The following is a 14,032-nucleotide window of genomic DNA, read 5'->3' as shown; positions in this document are numbered from 1 at the left end:
TGCTCTGCATTCAACCAATCAGGGATGGGGAACAAATGCTGGCTGAGAGAGTAATGCCTGCATCCCACGAGAGAATAAAGAAGGTGGCTGTAGCACAATGTTTAGACAACATCCGATGGGCTGACCAAGCAGCAGAGAATTTCATTTTTCTTACATTTACAGGATGTGGCCGTAGCAGGCTGGGCCAGCATTTGTATCCCATCCCTAACTGCTCTCCCATAAGACCATAAGACATAGGAGCAGAATTAGGCCACTCGGCCCATCGAGTCTGCTCCGCCATTCAATCATGGCTGATATTTTCTCATCCCCATTCTCCTGCCTTCTCCCCATAACACCTGATCCCCTTATTAATCAAGAACCTATCCATCTCTGTATTAAAGACACTCAGTGATTTGGACTCCACAGCCTTCTGCGGCAAAGATTCACCACCCTGTGTCTGAAGAAATTACTCCTCATCTCTGCTTTAAAGGATCGTCCCTTTAGTCTGAGATGGTGTCCTCTGGTTCTCCCTTTCTTTTTTAAAAAAAATATATTTTATTCAAGTTTTTTGGCCAAACATAACAATATGTAGTGTTTCTTTTACACAACAATAAAGCAATATAAATAACTGTGGCCAGTTTTAAACAAATAAATAAGTAATATATAAACAAAAACAAAACTAAATGGCAACTGCCTTGTCCAAAATAAATACTCTCCAAAAATACAATCCAACAATCCAATATACAATTACATATACCAAATACTTATACATATACAATATATAACCTGAGAGTCCGTCCGATTCCTCCCCCCCCACCTTCCCCCCCGCCCCTCCCCCCTGGGTTGCTGCTGTTGTCTACTTCTTTTCCATTCCCTCTATCTTTCTGTGAGGTAGTCGACGAACGGTTGCCACCGCCTGGTGAACCCCTGAGCCGAACCCCTTAACACGAACTTAATTCATTCTAACTTTATAAACCCTGCCATGTCGTTTATCCAGGTCTCCACACCCGGGGGTTTGGCTTCCTTCCACATTAACAATATCCTGCGCCGGGCTACAAGGGACGCAAAGGTCAACACGTCAGCCTCTCTCGCCTCCTGCACTCCCGGCTCTTCTGCAACCCCAAATATAGCCAACCCCCAGCTTGGTTCGACACGGACCCCCACCACCTTCGAAAGCACCCTTGCCACCCCCACCCAGAACCCCTGTAGTGTCGGGCATGACCACAAAACATGTGGGTGTGATTCGCTGGGCCTCTCGAGCATCTCGCACACCTATCCTCTACCCAAAAAAATTTACTAAGCCGTGCTCCAGTCATATGCGCCCTGTGTAGCACCTTAAATTGTATCAGGCTTAACCTGGCACACGAGGACAATGAGTTTACCCTACGTAGGGCATCAGCCCACAGCCCCTCCTCAATCTCCTCCCCCAGTTCTTCTTCCCAATTCCCTTTCAGCTCATCTACCATGATCTCCCCCTCGTCCCTCATCTCCCTGTATATGTCCGCCACCTTACCGTCCCCCACCCATGTCTCTGAGATCACTCTATCCTGCACTTCCTGCGTCGGGAGCTGCGGGAATTCCCTCACCTGTTGCCTCGCAAAAGCCCTCAATTGCATATACCGAAATGCATTCCCTTGGGGCAACCCATATTTCTCCGTCAGCGCTCCCAGACTCGCAAACGTCCCATCTACAAATAGATCTCTTAGTTGTACTACCCCAGCTCTTTGCCATGCTCCAAATCCCCCATCCATTCTCCCCGGAACGAACCTATGATTGTTTCTTATCGGGGACCGCACCGAAGCTCCCGTCCCTCCCCTATGCCGTCTCCACTGCCCCCAAATTTTCAATGTAGCCACCACCACCAGGCTTGTGGTGTATTTCTTTGGTGAGAACGGCAACGGCGCCGTCACCATTGCTTGCAGGCTAGTCCCCCTGCAGGACGCCCTCTCCAATCTCATCCACGCCGCTCCCTCCCCTTCTCCCATCCACTTACACACCATTGAAACATTGGCGGCCCAGTAGTACTCACTTAGGCTCGGTAGTGCCAGCCCCCCCCCTGTCCCTACTACGCTGCAAGAATCCCCGCCTCACTCTCGGGATCTTCCCAGCCCACACAAAACTCATAATGCTCTTCTCAATTCTTTTGAAAAAAGCCTTCGTGATCATCACCGGGAGGCACTGGAACACAAAAAGGAATCTCGGGAGGACCACCATTTTAACCGCCTGCACCCTACCTGCCAATGACAGGGACACCATGTCCCATCTCTTGAAATCCTCCTCCATCTGTTCCACCAACCGCGTTAAATTTAGCCTATGCAATGTACCCCAATTCTTGGCTATCTGGATCCCCAGGTACCGGAAGTCCCTGGTTATCTTCCTCAACGGTAAATCCTCTATTTCCCTGCTCTGCTCCCCTGGATGCACCACAAACAACTCACTTTTCCCCATGTTCAGTTTATACCCTGAAAAATCCCCAAACTCCCCAAGTATCCGCATTATCTCTGGCATCCCCTCCGCCGGGTCCGCCACATATAGCAACAAATCATCCGCATACAGAGATACATGGTGTTCTTCTCCCCCCCAAGTACTCCCCTCCACTTCCTGGAACCCCTCAGTGCTATGGCCAGGGGTTCAATCGCCAATGCAAACAATAACGGGGACAGAGGACATCCCTGCCTCGTCCCTCTATGGAGCCGAAAATAGTCAGACCCCCGTCCATTTGTGACCACGCTCGCCATCGGGGCCCTATACAGCAACTGTACCCACCTGATATACCCGTCCCCAAAGCCAAATCTCCTCAACACCTCCCACAAATAATCCCACTCCACTCTATCAAATGCTTTCTCGGCATCCATCGCCACCACTATCTCCACTTCCCCCTCTGGTGGGGGCATCATCATTACCCCTAGCAGCCTCCGTATATTTGTATTTAGCTGTCTCCCCTTCACAAACCCAGTTTGGTCCTCATGGACCACCCCAGGGACACAATCCTCTATCCTCATTGCCATTACCTTGGCCAGAATCTTAGCATCCACATTCAGGAGGGAAATGGGCCTGTATGACCCGCATTGCAGCGGGTCTTTTTCCTTCTTTAGGAGGAGCGATATCGTTGCCTCTGACATAGTCGGGGGCAGCTGCCCCCTTTCCCTCGCCTCATTAAAGGTTCTCATCAGTAGCGGGGCCAGCAAGTCCAAATATTTCTTATAGAATTCAACTGGGAATCCGTCTGGTCCCGGGGCCTTCCCCGCCTGCATGCTCCCAATCCCTTTCACTACTTTCTCCGTCTCAATCTGTGCTCCCAGCCCCACTCTCTCCTGCTCCTCCACCTTAGGAAATTCCAGCTGATCCAGAAAGCACATCATTCTCTCCTTCCCGTCCGGGGGCTGCGCTTCATATAATCTTCCATAAAATGCCTTGAACACTCCATTCACTCTCTCCGCTCCCCGCTCCATCTCTCCCTCCGCATCTCTCACCCCCCCTATCTCCCTCGGTGCTCCCCTTTTCCTCAATTGGTGGGCCAACAACCTACTCGCCTTCTCCCCATATTTGTACTGTACACCCTGTGCCTTCCTCCATTGTGCCTCTGCCTTACCCGTAGTCAACAAGTCAAATTCTACATGTAGCCTTTGCCTTTTCCTGTATAGTCCCTCCTCCGGTGCCTCCGCGTATTGTCTGTCCACCCTCAGAAGTTCTTTCAACAACCGCTCCCTTTCCCTACCCTCCTGATTTCCTTTATGTGCCCGAATAGATATCAGCTCCCCTCTAACCACTGCCTTCAGTGCCTCCCAGACCACTCCCACCTGTACCTCCCCATTATCATTAAGTTCCAAGTACCTTTCAATACACCCCCTCACCGTTAAACACACCCCCTCATCTGCCAATAATCCCATGTCCATTCTCCAGGGTGGAAGCTGTTGTTTTTCTTCCCCTATCTCCAGGTCCACCCAGTGTGAAGCATGATCCGAGATGGCTATAGCCGTGTACTCCATCCCCGTCACCTTTGGGATCAGTGCCCTTCCCAAAACAAAAAAATCTATTCGTGAAAATACTTTATGTACAGAGGAGAAAAACGAAAACTCCTTCCTCCTAGGTCTACTAAATCTCCAGGGATCTACTCCTCCCCCCTGCACCATAAATTCCTTCAGCAGCCTAGCTGCAGCCGTCCTCCTTCCGGTCCTGGACCTCGATCTGTCCAGCCCTGGGTCCAGCACGGTATTAAAGTCTCCACCCTGAGGTACCCTCAATAATGATGCTTAGAGATTAAACTGTAAAGAAGGCTTTATTAGGCTAATAACTATGCTACAGATTTGGACGAGAGCTGACTGCTATACATGAGGCAGGCCTTTATGTATGGCTCCCAGATGGGCGGAGCCAGAGGCGGAGTCCCCAGGGTTCCAAGCCTGGTCTTAAAGTGGACATCACCTTACATGATGATAAGGCAGTAACCGTTCATCACATTCACCCCGTTTAAAAAGGAGTCCGGCGGGGGTGAAGTGCCATCATAGGTCCATCCGTCTCGGCGGCCGGATCGTCCTCCTCGATCTCCTCAGTTCGGGTGGTGGTGCGGCGGGCACGGACGTCCCGGTTGAGGGCACATCCGGGAGCACAGCGGTCGGAGCTTCGGTCCGGGTCGGGGCAGAGGAACTAGGCAGGGCCGGGGGTAGCGGAGCCGGCGCCGGCGGGGTGTGTAAAGGGGGGGCGCACGGTAGGAGCTCACCAACGGGTGGTAGGGCCGGAAGGGGGTGTGTTGTAGGGGGCGACGGGTCCTGCAGGGGAGCGGCGCGGGAAGGGGCGTCTGTGGTGGAGGATCCAGCGGGCGCCAGATCCCGGAGGGAAACCGTATCTTGCCTGCCGTCGGAGTACTCCACGTAGGCGTAACTGGGGTTGGCGTGGAGCAGTCGGACCCTTTCAACTAGGGGGTCCGTTTTATGGCTCCTCGCGTGCCTCCGGAGAAGAATAGGTCCCGGAGCCGTCAGCCAAGGTGGAAGCGAGACCCCGGAGGTAGACTTCCTGGGGAAGAGAAACAATCGCTCATGAGGGGTCTCATTCGTGGCCGTGCAGAGGAGTGACCTAATGGAGTGTAGGGCATCGGGTAGGACCTCCTGCCAGCGGGTGTTTGGGAGATTTCTCGACCGCAGGGCCAGAAGGACAGCCTTCCACACTGTCGCGTCCTCCCTCTCCACCTGCCCGTTTCCCCGTGGTTTATAGCTGGTCGTTCTGCTCGAGGCGATGCCTTTGCTGAGCAGATACTGACGCAGTTCATCGCTCATGAACGATGTACCCCGGTCGCTGTGGATATAAGCAGGGAAACCGAACAGGGTGAAGATGCTGTGCAGTGCCTTAATCACCGTGGCTGAGGTCATGTCGGTGCAGGGAATGGCGAATGGGAAACGGGAGAACTCATCGATCACGGTGAGGAAATAGGCATAACGGTTGGTGGACGGGAGGGGCCCCTTGAAGTCCACGCTCAGTCGCTCAAAGGGGCCAGAGGCCTTCACGAGCCGAACCTTGTCTGGCCGATAGAAGTGCAGTTTGCACTCCGCACAGACCTGGCAGGCCCTGACCATGGCCTTGACCTCCTTGGTTGAGTAAGGTAGGTTGCGGGACTTGATGAAATGGACGAGCCGGGTAACCCCCGGGTGGCAGAGGTCATTGTGGATGGCTTGCAGGCGGTCCTCCTGCGCGTTGGCGCATGTGCCGCGGGACAGGGCATCTGGGGGCTCGTTGAGCTCCCCTGGACGATACTTGATATCGTACGTGTAGGTGGAGAGTTCGATCCTCCACCTCAAAATTTTATCGTTTTTTATTTTGCCCCGTTGCGTGTTATCGAACATATAGGCGACCGACCGTTGGTCGGTGACGAGGGTAAACCTCCTACCGGCGAGGTAGTGTCTCCAGCGCCGCACAGCCTCCACAATGGCTTGTGCGTCCTTTTCGACTGCAGAGTGTCGAATCTCGGAGGCGGTGAAGGTTCGGGAGAAGAACGCTACTGGTCTGCCTCCTTGATTGAGGGTAGCACCCAAGGCGATGTCTGATGCATCGCTCTCTACCTGGAAAGGGATGGTTTCGTCCACCGCGTGCATGGCGGCCTTGATGATGTCGGCCTTGATGCGGTTGAAGGCCAATTGAGCCTCAGCCGAGAGGGGAAAAGTGGTGGTCTTTAGGAATGGGCGGGCTTTGTCCGCATACTTGGGGACCCACTGGGCGTAATAGGAGAAAAGCCCCAAGCACCGTTTGAGGGCCTTGAGGCTGCGGGGGAGAGGGAGTTCCTTAAGGGGGCGCAAGGCAGCACACCGTGAGGGGGGGCAAGGGTCCGCCGAACTTCAGTGTCAGGCTTCGGTGGCTGCACTGGAAATCCAGTCCGAGCAGCAGGGGGGCACAGAGGTGAGGGAGGATATAAAATTTGAAACGGGTGTATTTGGCACCCTGTATCGAGAGATCCGCAATACAGTACCCCGTGATTTGTACCGAGTGGGACCCAGATACGAGGGCTATGGTTTGGGATGTGGGATGGGTGCGTAGGGAGCAGCGCCTTACCGTTTCAGGGTGGATAAAGCTCTCCGTGCTCCCGGAGTCGAAGAGGCATGCAGTGTCGTGCCCGTTGACCTGGACCTGCATCATGGAGTTCTGCAGGTGTTTTGGCCGAGTTTGATCGAGGGTGATCGCACCCAGTCGCGGGTAGTCGGAGTCGTAAAATGGCCGCTGCCGTTGGTCGCACGTGTCGGGTCGAGAAGATGGCCGCCGACCAGATGGCCGCTCCCATGATTCGCACGAGGCCGATGACGCGTCAGAAGAGGACGTGTCGGGTCGGTGCGCAGCAGCATTGCGAGGCCTGCGGGCCTGAGAGCCTGATTTTCGGGCCGGCTGTTCTTTGTTTTTCTGGCCCCTGGGTCTGGCCAGGCAGACCCTCGCAAAGTGCCCTTTCTTCCCGCAGTCGCTGCAGATCGCGGAGCGGGCTGGGCAGCGTGGGCGTGGGTGCTGGCCCTGCCCGCAGAAGTAGCAAGGTGTATGTACCCAAGTTATGTCGGGCCACCTCCAGCGAGGAGGCGAGCGTTAGCGTCTCCTGGAGGTCTTTTGCCCTGTTTTCGAGCAGTCGCTGCCGGATGTAGGTCGAGCGGATGCCGGACACGAAAGAATCTCTGATGTGCAGGTTCATATGGACTTCCCCTGTCACATCCTGATGGTCACAGTCCCTGGCCAGCGCGGTGAGTTTCTCAACAAACTCGTCGAGCGATTCCCCCGAGCGCTGCCGGCAGGTAGAGAGCAGATGCCGGGCGTGCACCTCATTGACGGGTTTGACAAACCGCTTGCGGAGCAACTCAATCGCTTCCTCATAAATCGTCGCCTTTTCGAGCGTGGCGGAGATTCTGTGACTCACCCGGGCGTGGAGTAGACGCAGCTTGCGTGGCCCCAGGATGGGAGTCTCTGCGGAGTCCAGGTAGGCCTCGAAGCACCGCAGCCAGTATTTAAAAATTTCCTTTGCCTCCGGCGTTCGTGCTTCCAGATTGAGCTTCTCTGGTTTTAGGCCTGCGTCCATCCTGAATCTAGTTTAGCCTAATAAATTGAGGTACCCTCAATAATGATGCTTAGAGATTAAACTGTAAAGAAGGCTTTATCAGGCTAATAACTATGCTACAGATTTGGACGAGAGCTGACTGCTATACAGTACATGAGGCAGGCCTTTATGTATGGCTCCCAGATGGGCGGAGCCAGAGGCGGAGTCCCCAGGGTTCCAAGCCTGGTCTTAAAGGGGATATCACCTTACATGATGATAAGGAGGTAACCGTTCATCACACACCCATTACCAACTTTCCCACTTCTAGGTCCGGGATTCGTCCTAACATACGCCTCATAAAATTGGCATCATCCCAGTTCGGGGCATACACGTTCACTAATACCACCGCCTCCCCTTGCAGTTTGCCACTCACCATCACGTATCTGCCCCACTATCCGCCACTAGTCTTTGCCTCAAACATTACCCGCTTCCCCACTAGTATGGCCACCCCCCTGTTTTTTGCATCTAGCCCCGAATGAAACACCTGCCCCACCCATCCTTTGCGAAGTCTAACCTGGTCTGTCAGCTTCAGATGCGTCTCCTGAAGCATAACCACATCTGCCTTAAGTTTCTTTAGGTGTGCGAGTACCCGTGCCCTCTTAATCGGCCCGTTCAGCCCTCTCACATTCCACGTGATCAACCGGGTTGGGGGGCTCTTTACCCACCCCCCCCCCTCCCTTGACGACTAGCCATTTCCTTTTTCAATCCAGCTCCTCACCCGGTTCCCACGTAGCTGTATCCCCCCCAGGCGGCGCCCCCCCGCCCCGACTCCCCCCTCCCATACCAGCTCCCCCTTCTCCCCAGCAGCAGCAACCCAGTTAACCCCCCCCCCTCCCCGCTAGATCCCAAGCTAGCGTAATTGCACCCCCCATGTTGCTCCCAGAAGTCAGCAAACTCTGGCCGACCTCGGCTTCCCCCCGTGACCTCGGCTCACACTGTGCGAGGCCCCCTCCTTCCTGCTTCCCTGTTCCCGCCATGATTACCATAGCGCGGGAACAAAGCCCGCGCTTCCCTTTTGGCCCTGCCCCCAATGGCCGGCGCCCACAGCTCCTCATCCCCCCCTGCCCCACGACATGGGGAAGGGAGAGAAGTTACAGGGTCGCAGGTTTAACAACCTGGGAAGTCCTCTCTTCCCCCTTTTCCCCCCTTCATCCCACAAATTCACCCCCCCCCCCACTTTTGTCCCAAACGTTCTTTTCTGGCCCGCTCACTCCAGCTTCTCCTCGACAATAAATGTCCACGCCTCGTCTGCCGTTTCGAAATAGTGGCATTTCCCTAGATGTGTGACCCACAGTCTTGCCGGTTGCAACATTCCGAATTTGACCTTCCTTTTATGCAACACCGCCTTGGCCCGATTAAAGCTTGCCCTCCTTCCCGCCACCTCCGCACTCCAATCTTGATACACGCGGATCACCACATTCTCCCACCTACTGTTCCGAGTTTTCTTGGCCCATCTGAGGACCATCTCTCTGTCCTTGTATCGGAGAAATCTCACAACTATTGCTCGAGGAGTTTCTCCAGCCCTCGGTCTTCGTGCCATAACCCGATAGGCTCCCTCCACCTCCAGCGGACCCATCGGGGCCTCCGATCCCATTAACAAATGCAGCATCGTGCTCACATATGCCCCGACGTCCGCCCCTTCTGCACCTTCGGGAAGATCAAGAATCCTTAAGTTCTTCCTCCTCGCATTGTTCTCCAGCACCTCCAGCCTTTCCACACATCTTTTGTGTTCTGCCTCGTGGATCTCCGTTTTCACCACCAGGCCCTGTATGTCGTCCTCATTCTCAGCAGCCTTTGCCTTCACGACCCGAAGCTCCTGTTCCTGGGTCTTTTGCTCCTCCTTTAGCCCCTCAATCGCTTGTAATATCGGGGCCAACAGCTCCTTCTTCATCTCGTTTTTGAGTTCATCTACGCAACGCCGCAGGAACTCTTGTTGGTCAGGGCCCCATATTAAACTGCCTCCTTCCGACGCCATCTTGCTTTGTGCTTGCCTTCCTGACCGCTGCTCTTGAGGATCCACCGCAATCCGGCTACTTTCCTCTCTTTTTTCCATCCGTGTCCAGGGGGGATTCCCTTCTGGATTACCACACAGTGTTATTTGCCGTTAAAATTGCCGATGGGGCTCCTATTAAGAGCCCAAAAGTCCGTTCCACCGGGAGCTGCCGAAACGTGCGACTTAGCTGGTCATCGCCGCACCCGGAAGCCAATCGGTTCTCCCTTTCAAGGGCATTTAAGAGTTAACCACATAGCTGTGGGTCTGGAGTCACATGTATGCCTGGACCGGGTAAGAATGTCAGATTTCCTTCTCTAAAGAGCATTAATGAACCAGATGGGTTTTTACGACAATCATTTTTTAATTAAGACTTTTCAGATTTCTATTGAATTGAAAATTCACTATCTGCTTCGGTGGGATTCTAACCCAGGTCCCCAGATCTTGCCCAGGGTCACTGGATTACTAGCCCAGTGACAATACCACAACCCCATCACCTCGCCATGAATTCAGCAGCAGAAAATCATCGCCTCGGAGTTGCAGTTGTGATTGCTACATCATGGCGGCTCCATCAGAAAGCATTCCATTGCCGTAGAAGGGCAAAGCTGATTAGCTAAGTGGGAGCTTGTTTCTCATTTGTTAACCAACTTGATAGTGACCGTACTCAGCAACCAAGGAACCAAGGGTCTGAACTCCCTGCACAGGTCTCAATTCCTGTCATGATAAGAGTTCATAGGAAACTAGATGGTGTTTCTAGGAAATCTTGGTCACTCTCTAACAGTTTGTGCCGTTCATATCTCGACTAGATGAAGAAACGACACAGCCCAGTGATACACCACTGACATTTAGTAAGCAGACTGGGCTCAGAGGCAGTGGGGAGGTAAATAATCAGGTTCATCCTTGCATTTCATACATTGCATCAAAAAAGACTGACATGAGATCGGGGATTCTCAGCTTCTTTTTGAGTAATGCAATCTGAGATTTCAGTGGGAGTTTTAAAATGCAGATGTTGTTTAATCACTCATTGCATGACAGTAAATGAGTGCTACATTCATCTCATTACAGACTGTCCTAAACATAGAGTTAACCCCCCTTTTGGCCACAATCTTGGGTCCAGGATATTGACCACTGGGAACTGTCTGTGGAATATTGATCTGTCATCATTGGAAACTGACTGTAGGATATTGATCCATCACATTGGGAACTGACTGTAAGATATTGATCCATCACCATTGGGAACTGACTGTAGGATATTGATCCATCACTATTGGGAAATGACTGTAGCATATTGATCCATCACCACTGGAAACGGACGATAGGATATTGACCCGTCACCATTGGAAAATGACTGCAGGATATTGATCTGCCACAACTGGGAACTGAGTGTAGGATATTGATCCATCACCATTTGGAACTGACTATAGCATATTGATCCTTCATTATTAGGAACTGACTGTAGGATATCGATCCGTCACCAATGAGAACTGATTGTAGGACATTGATCTGTCACCATTGGGAACGGATTGTGGGATATTGATCTGATACTATTGGGAGCTGACTGTAGGATATTGATCTGTCACTATTGGGAGCTGACTGTAGGATATTGGTCCATCACCACTGGGAACTGACTATAGCATATTGATCTGTCACCATTGGGAACTGGCTGTGGGATATTGATCTGTCACGATTGGGAACTGACTATAGCATACTGACCCATCACCATTGGGAACTGACTGAAGGATATTGATTCATCACCATTGGGAATTGACTGTAGGATATTGATTCATCACCATTGTGAATTGACTGTATGATATTGATTCATCACCATTGGGAATTGACTGTAGGATATTGATTCATCACCATTGGGAATTGACTGTAGGATATTGATCCATCACCATTGGGAATTGACTGTAGGATATTGATCCATCACCATTGGGAATTGACTGTAGGATATTGATTCATCACCATTGGGAATTAACTGTAGTATACTGAGTCATCACCATTGGAACTGACTGTAGGATATTGGTTCATCACCATTGGGAACTGACTGTAGGATATGGATTCATCACCATTGGGAACTGACTGTAGGATATTGATCCATCACCATTGGGAATTGACTGTAGGATATTGATCCATCACCATTGGGAATTGACTGTAGGATATTGATCCATCACCATTGGGAATTGACTGTAGGATATTGATTCATCACCATTGGGAATTAACTGTAGTATACTGAGTCATCACCATTGGAACTGACTGTAGGATATTGATTCATCACCATTGGGAACTGACTGTAGGATATGGATTCATCACCATTGGGAACTGACTGTAGGATATTGATTCGTCACCATTGGGAAGTGACTGTAGGATATTTATCTGTCACGATTGGGAACTGACTATAGCATACGGACCCATCACCATTGGGAACTGACTGTAGGATATTGATTCATCACCATTGGGAATTGACTGTAGGAAATTGATCCATCACCATTGGGAATTGACTGTATGATATTGATTCATCACCATTGGGAATTGGCTGTAGGATATTGATCCATCACCATTGGGAATTGACTGTATGATATTGATTCATCACCATTGGGAATTGACTGTATGATATTGATTCATCACCATTGGGAATTGGCTGTAGGATATTGATCCATCACCATTGGGAACTGACTGCAAGATATTGATCCGTCACTACTGCCCTTCAATTCATCTGAAACTCTCATACAGTGGCTGTAAAAACAGGGAAATGCTTGACTGGGTCACGTAATGTAACCTCCAAATATGTGTCCAGAGATTGGGAAGGTGATGGCATTATGATACCGTCACTGGACCCGTAATCGAGAGGTCCTGAGTGATACTCTAGTCTGAATCCCATCACAGCAGTTGGTGGATTTTAAATTCATTTTTTAAATATAAATTTAAAGTACCCAATTCTCTTTTTTCCAATTAAGGGGCAATTTAGCATGGCCAATCCATCTATGATACACGCCTTTAGGTTGTGGGGGTGAGACCCACGCAAACATGGGGAGAATGTGCAAACTCCACATGGACAGTGACCCAAGTCGGGATCGAACCCGGGTCCTCGGCGCCATGAGGCTGCAGTGCTAACCACTGCGCCACCGTGCACCGGTGGATTTTAAATTCAATCATAAAATCTGGAATTAAAAGTCTAATCGTGACCACAGAAGTATTGTAGATGTCATAAAAGTCCAGCTGGTTCACTAATGTCCTTTAGGGAAGGCAATCTTCTATCCTTATCCAGTCTGGCCTACATGTGACTCCTAGACCCACAGCAATGTGGTTGACTCCTAACTGCCCCTCTGAAATGGCCGAGTGATACAAGCAGATGAAGGGCAATTCAAGATGGGGCAACAAATATTGGCCTTGCCAGCAAAGCCCACATCCCATGAAAGATCAGCATGGATTAGTTCTATTTCTGTGTCTGACAATTATGTGCATTTCAACGGCAGGGCCATGCCTGCTCCTGTGTCTCTGGAGGGAAGGTAGTGAGTTTCTGCATTGACTGGGCCACAGTTATTGTTCCGGATCCCCGATGTCTTACCTTCGATCCAGCGAGCAGGTTATTCAACATGGTTCCGTCAGGCCCAATGATGTGGCCAGGCTCTCCCCTGTCGCCCTGCAAAGGAAGGACAAGACTTTATTGCCACAGTTTAAATTAAAATATGCTGGAATTGTTGCTGCCGTCAAACTCTAGGGAGAGAAAAAAAATATCCTGACTCCATTTCTCCCTAAGGGAGATTGAGTATAGAGGCAGCATGGACTTAATGGGCTGTAGGCCTCCTTTTGTGCAGTAATGACTCTCTGACCAGAGAAGGGACTGTTTCACATCAGCAGTTTAGCATAACATTCACAAGAGAGAAGGGTTTTAAGTTGAGGATTTCAGCCATTCTGCTTTGGGTATAGGCTCAACAAAGCAAATTAAATAGTCGGGTAATACAGAACTTCTGGGCTGCACGATGGCGCAGTGATTAGCACTGCTGCCTACGGCACTGAGGGCCTGGGTTCAATCCTGGCCCCGGGTCACTGTCTGTATGGAGTTTGCGCATTCTCCCGTGTCTGCATGGGTTTCACCCCCACAACCCAAAGATCTGCAAGGTAGGTGGATTAGCCACGTTAAATTGCCCCTTAATTGAAAAGAAAATAATTGGGTAAATTTACTTTTTTTTTTAAAATTTAAACAAAATACAGAACTTGAATATTGCTGAAAAAAAAGATGTATGCTTTGTCGAAGCTTTTTGTGCTGCACTCATCAGGACAAATGCAAGGATACCAAATGCAAAGGCAGCACCAATTTATACTGCATGAGAAGAACTCGTACAATATAAATTAGTTGTTCCCCCCTGACACTGGTATTTTTGAGCATTGTCCTGATGAGTGCAAGATGACCAAAGACCCAAAGACCAAACAAAAACAAGGAGAAAATTTGGGGCAGAGGACATGATTTGGAATTGTTGAACTCAATGTTGAGTTCAAAGATAATA

At 50.9% G+C, this 14,032-nt stretch overlaps 1 protein-coding gene across 1 annotated transcript in view; it reads right to left on the bottom strand.

Moving 5' to 3' along the window:
- Positions 1-14,032, bottom strand: part of LOC140394656 (collagen alpha-1(XVIII) chain-like) — a 227,864-nt gene that overhangs the window by 49,053 nt on the left and 164,779 nt on the right. Inside the window, 1 exon segment of the mRNA XM_072481940.1 lies at positions 13,093-13,167. Coding sequence (XP_072338041.1) covers positions 13,093-13,167 — 75 coding nt within the window.

The sequence above is a fragment of the Scyliorhinus torazame genome, chromosome 2 (genome assembly GCF_047496885.1).
Source record: "Scyliorhinus torazame isolate Kashiwa2021f chromosome 2, sScyTor2.1, whole genome shotgun sequence".
NCBI classification, from domain to species: domain Eukaryota; kingdom Metazoa; phylum Chordata; class Chondrichthyes; order Carcharhiniformes; family Scyliorhinidae; genus Scyliorhinus; species Scyliorhinus torazame.
Note: the sequence above shows the minus strand (reverse complement) of the source record. Positions and strands in the feature narration are given on the sequence as shown.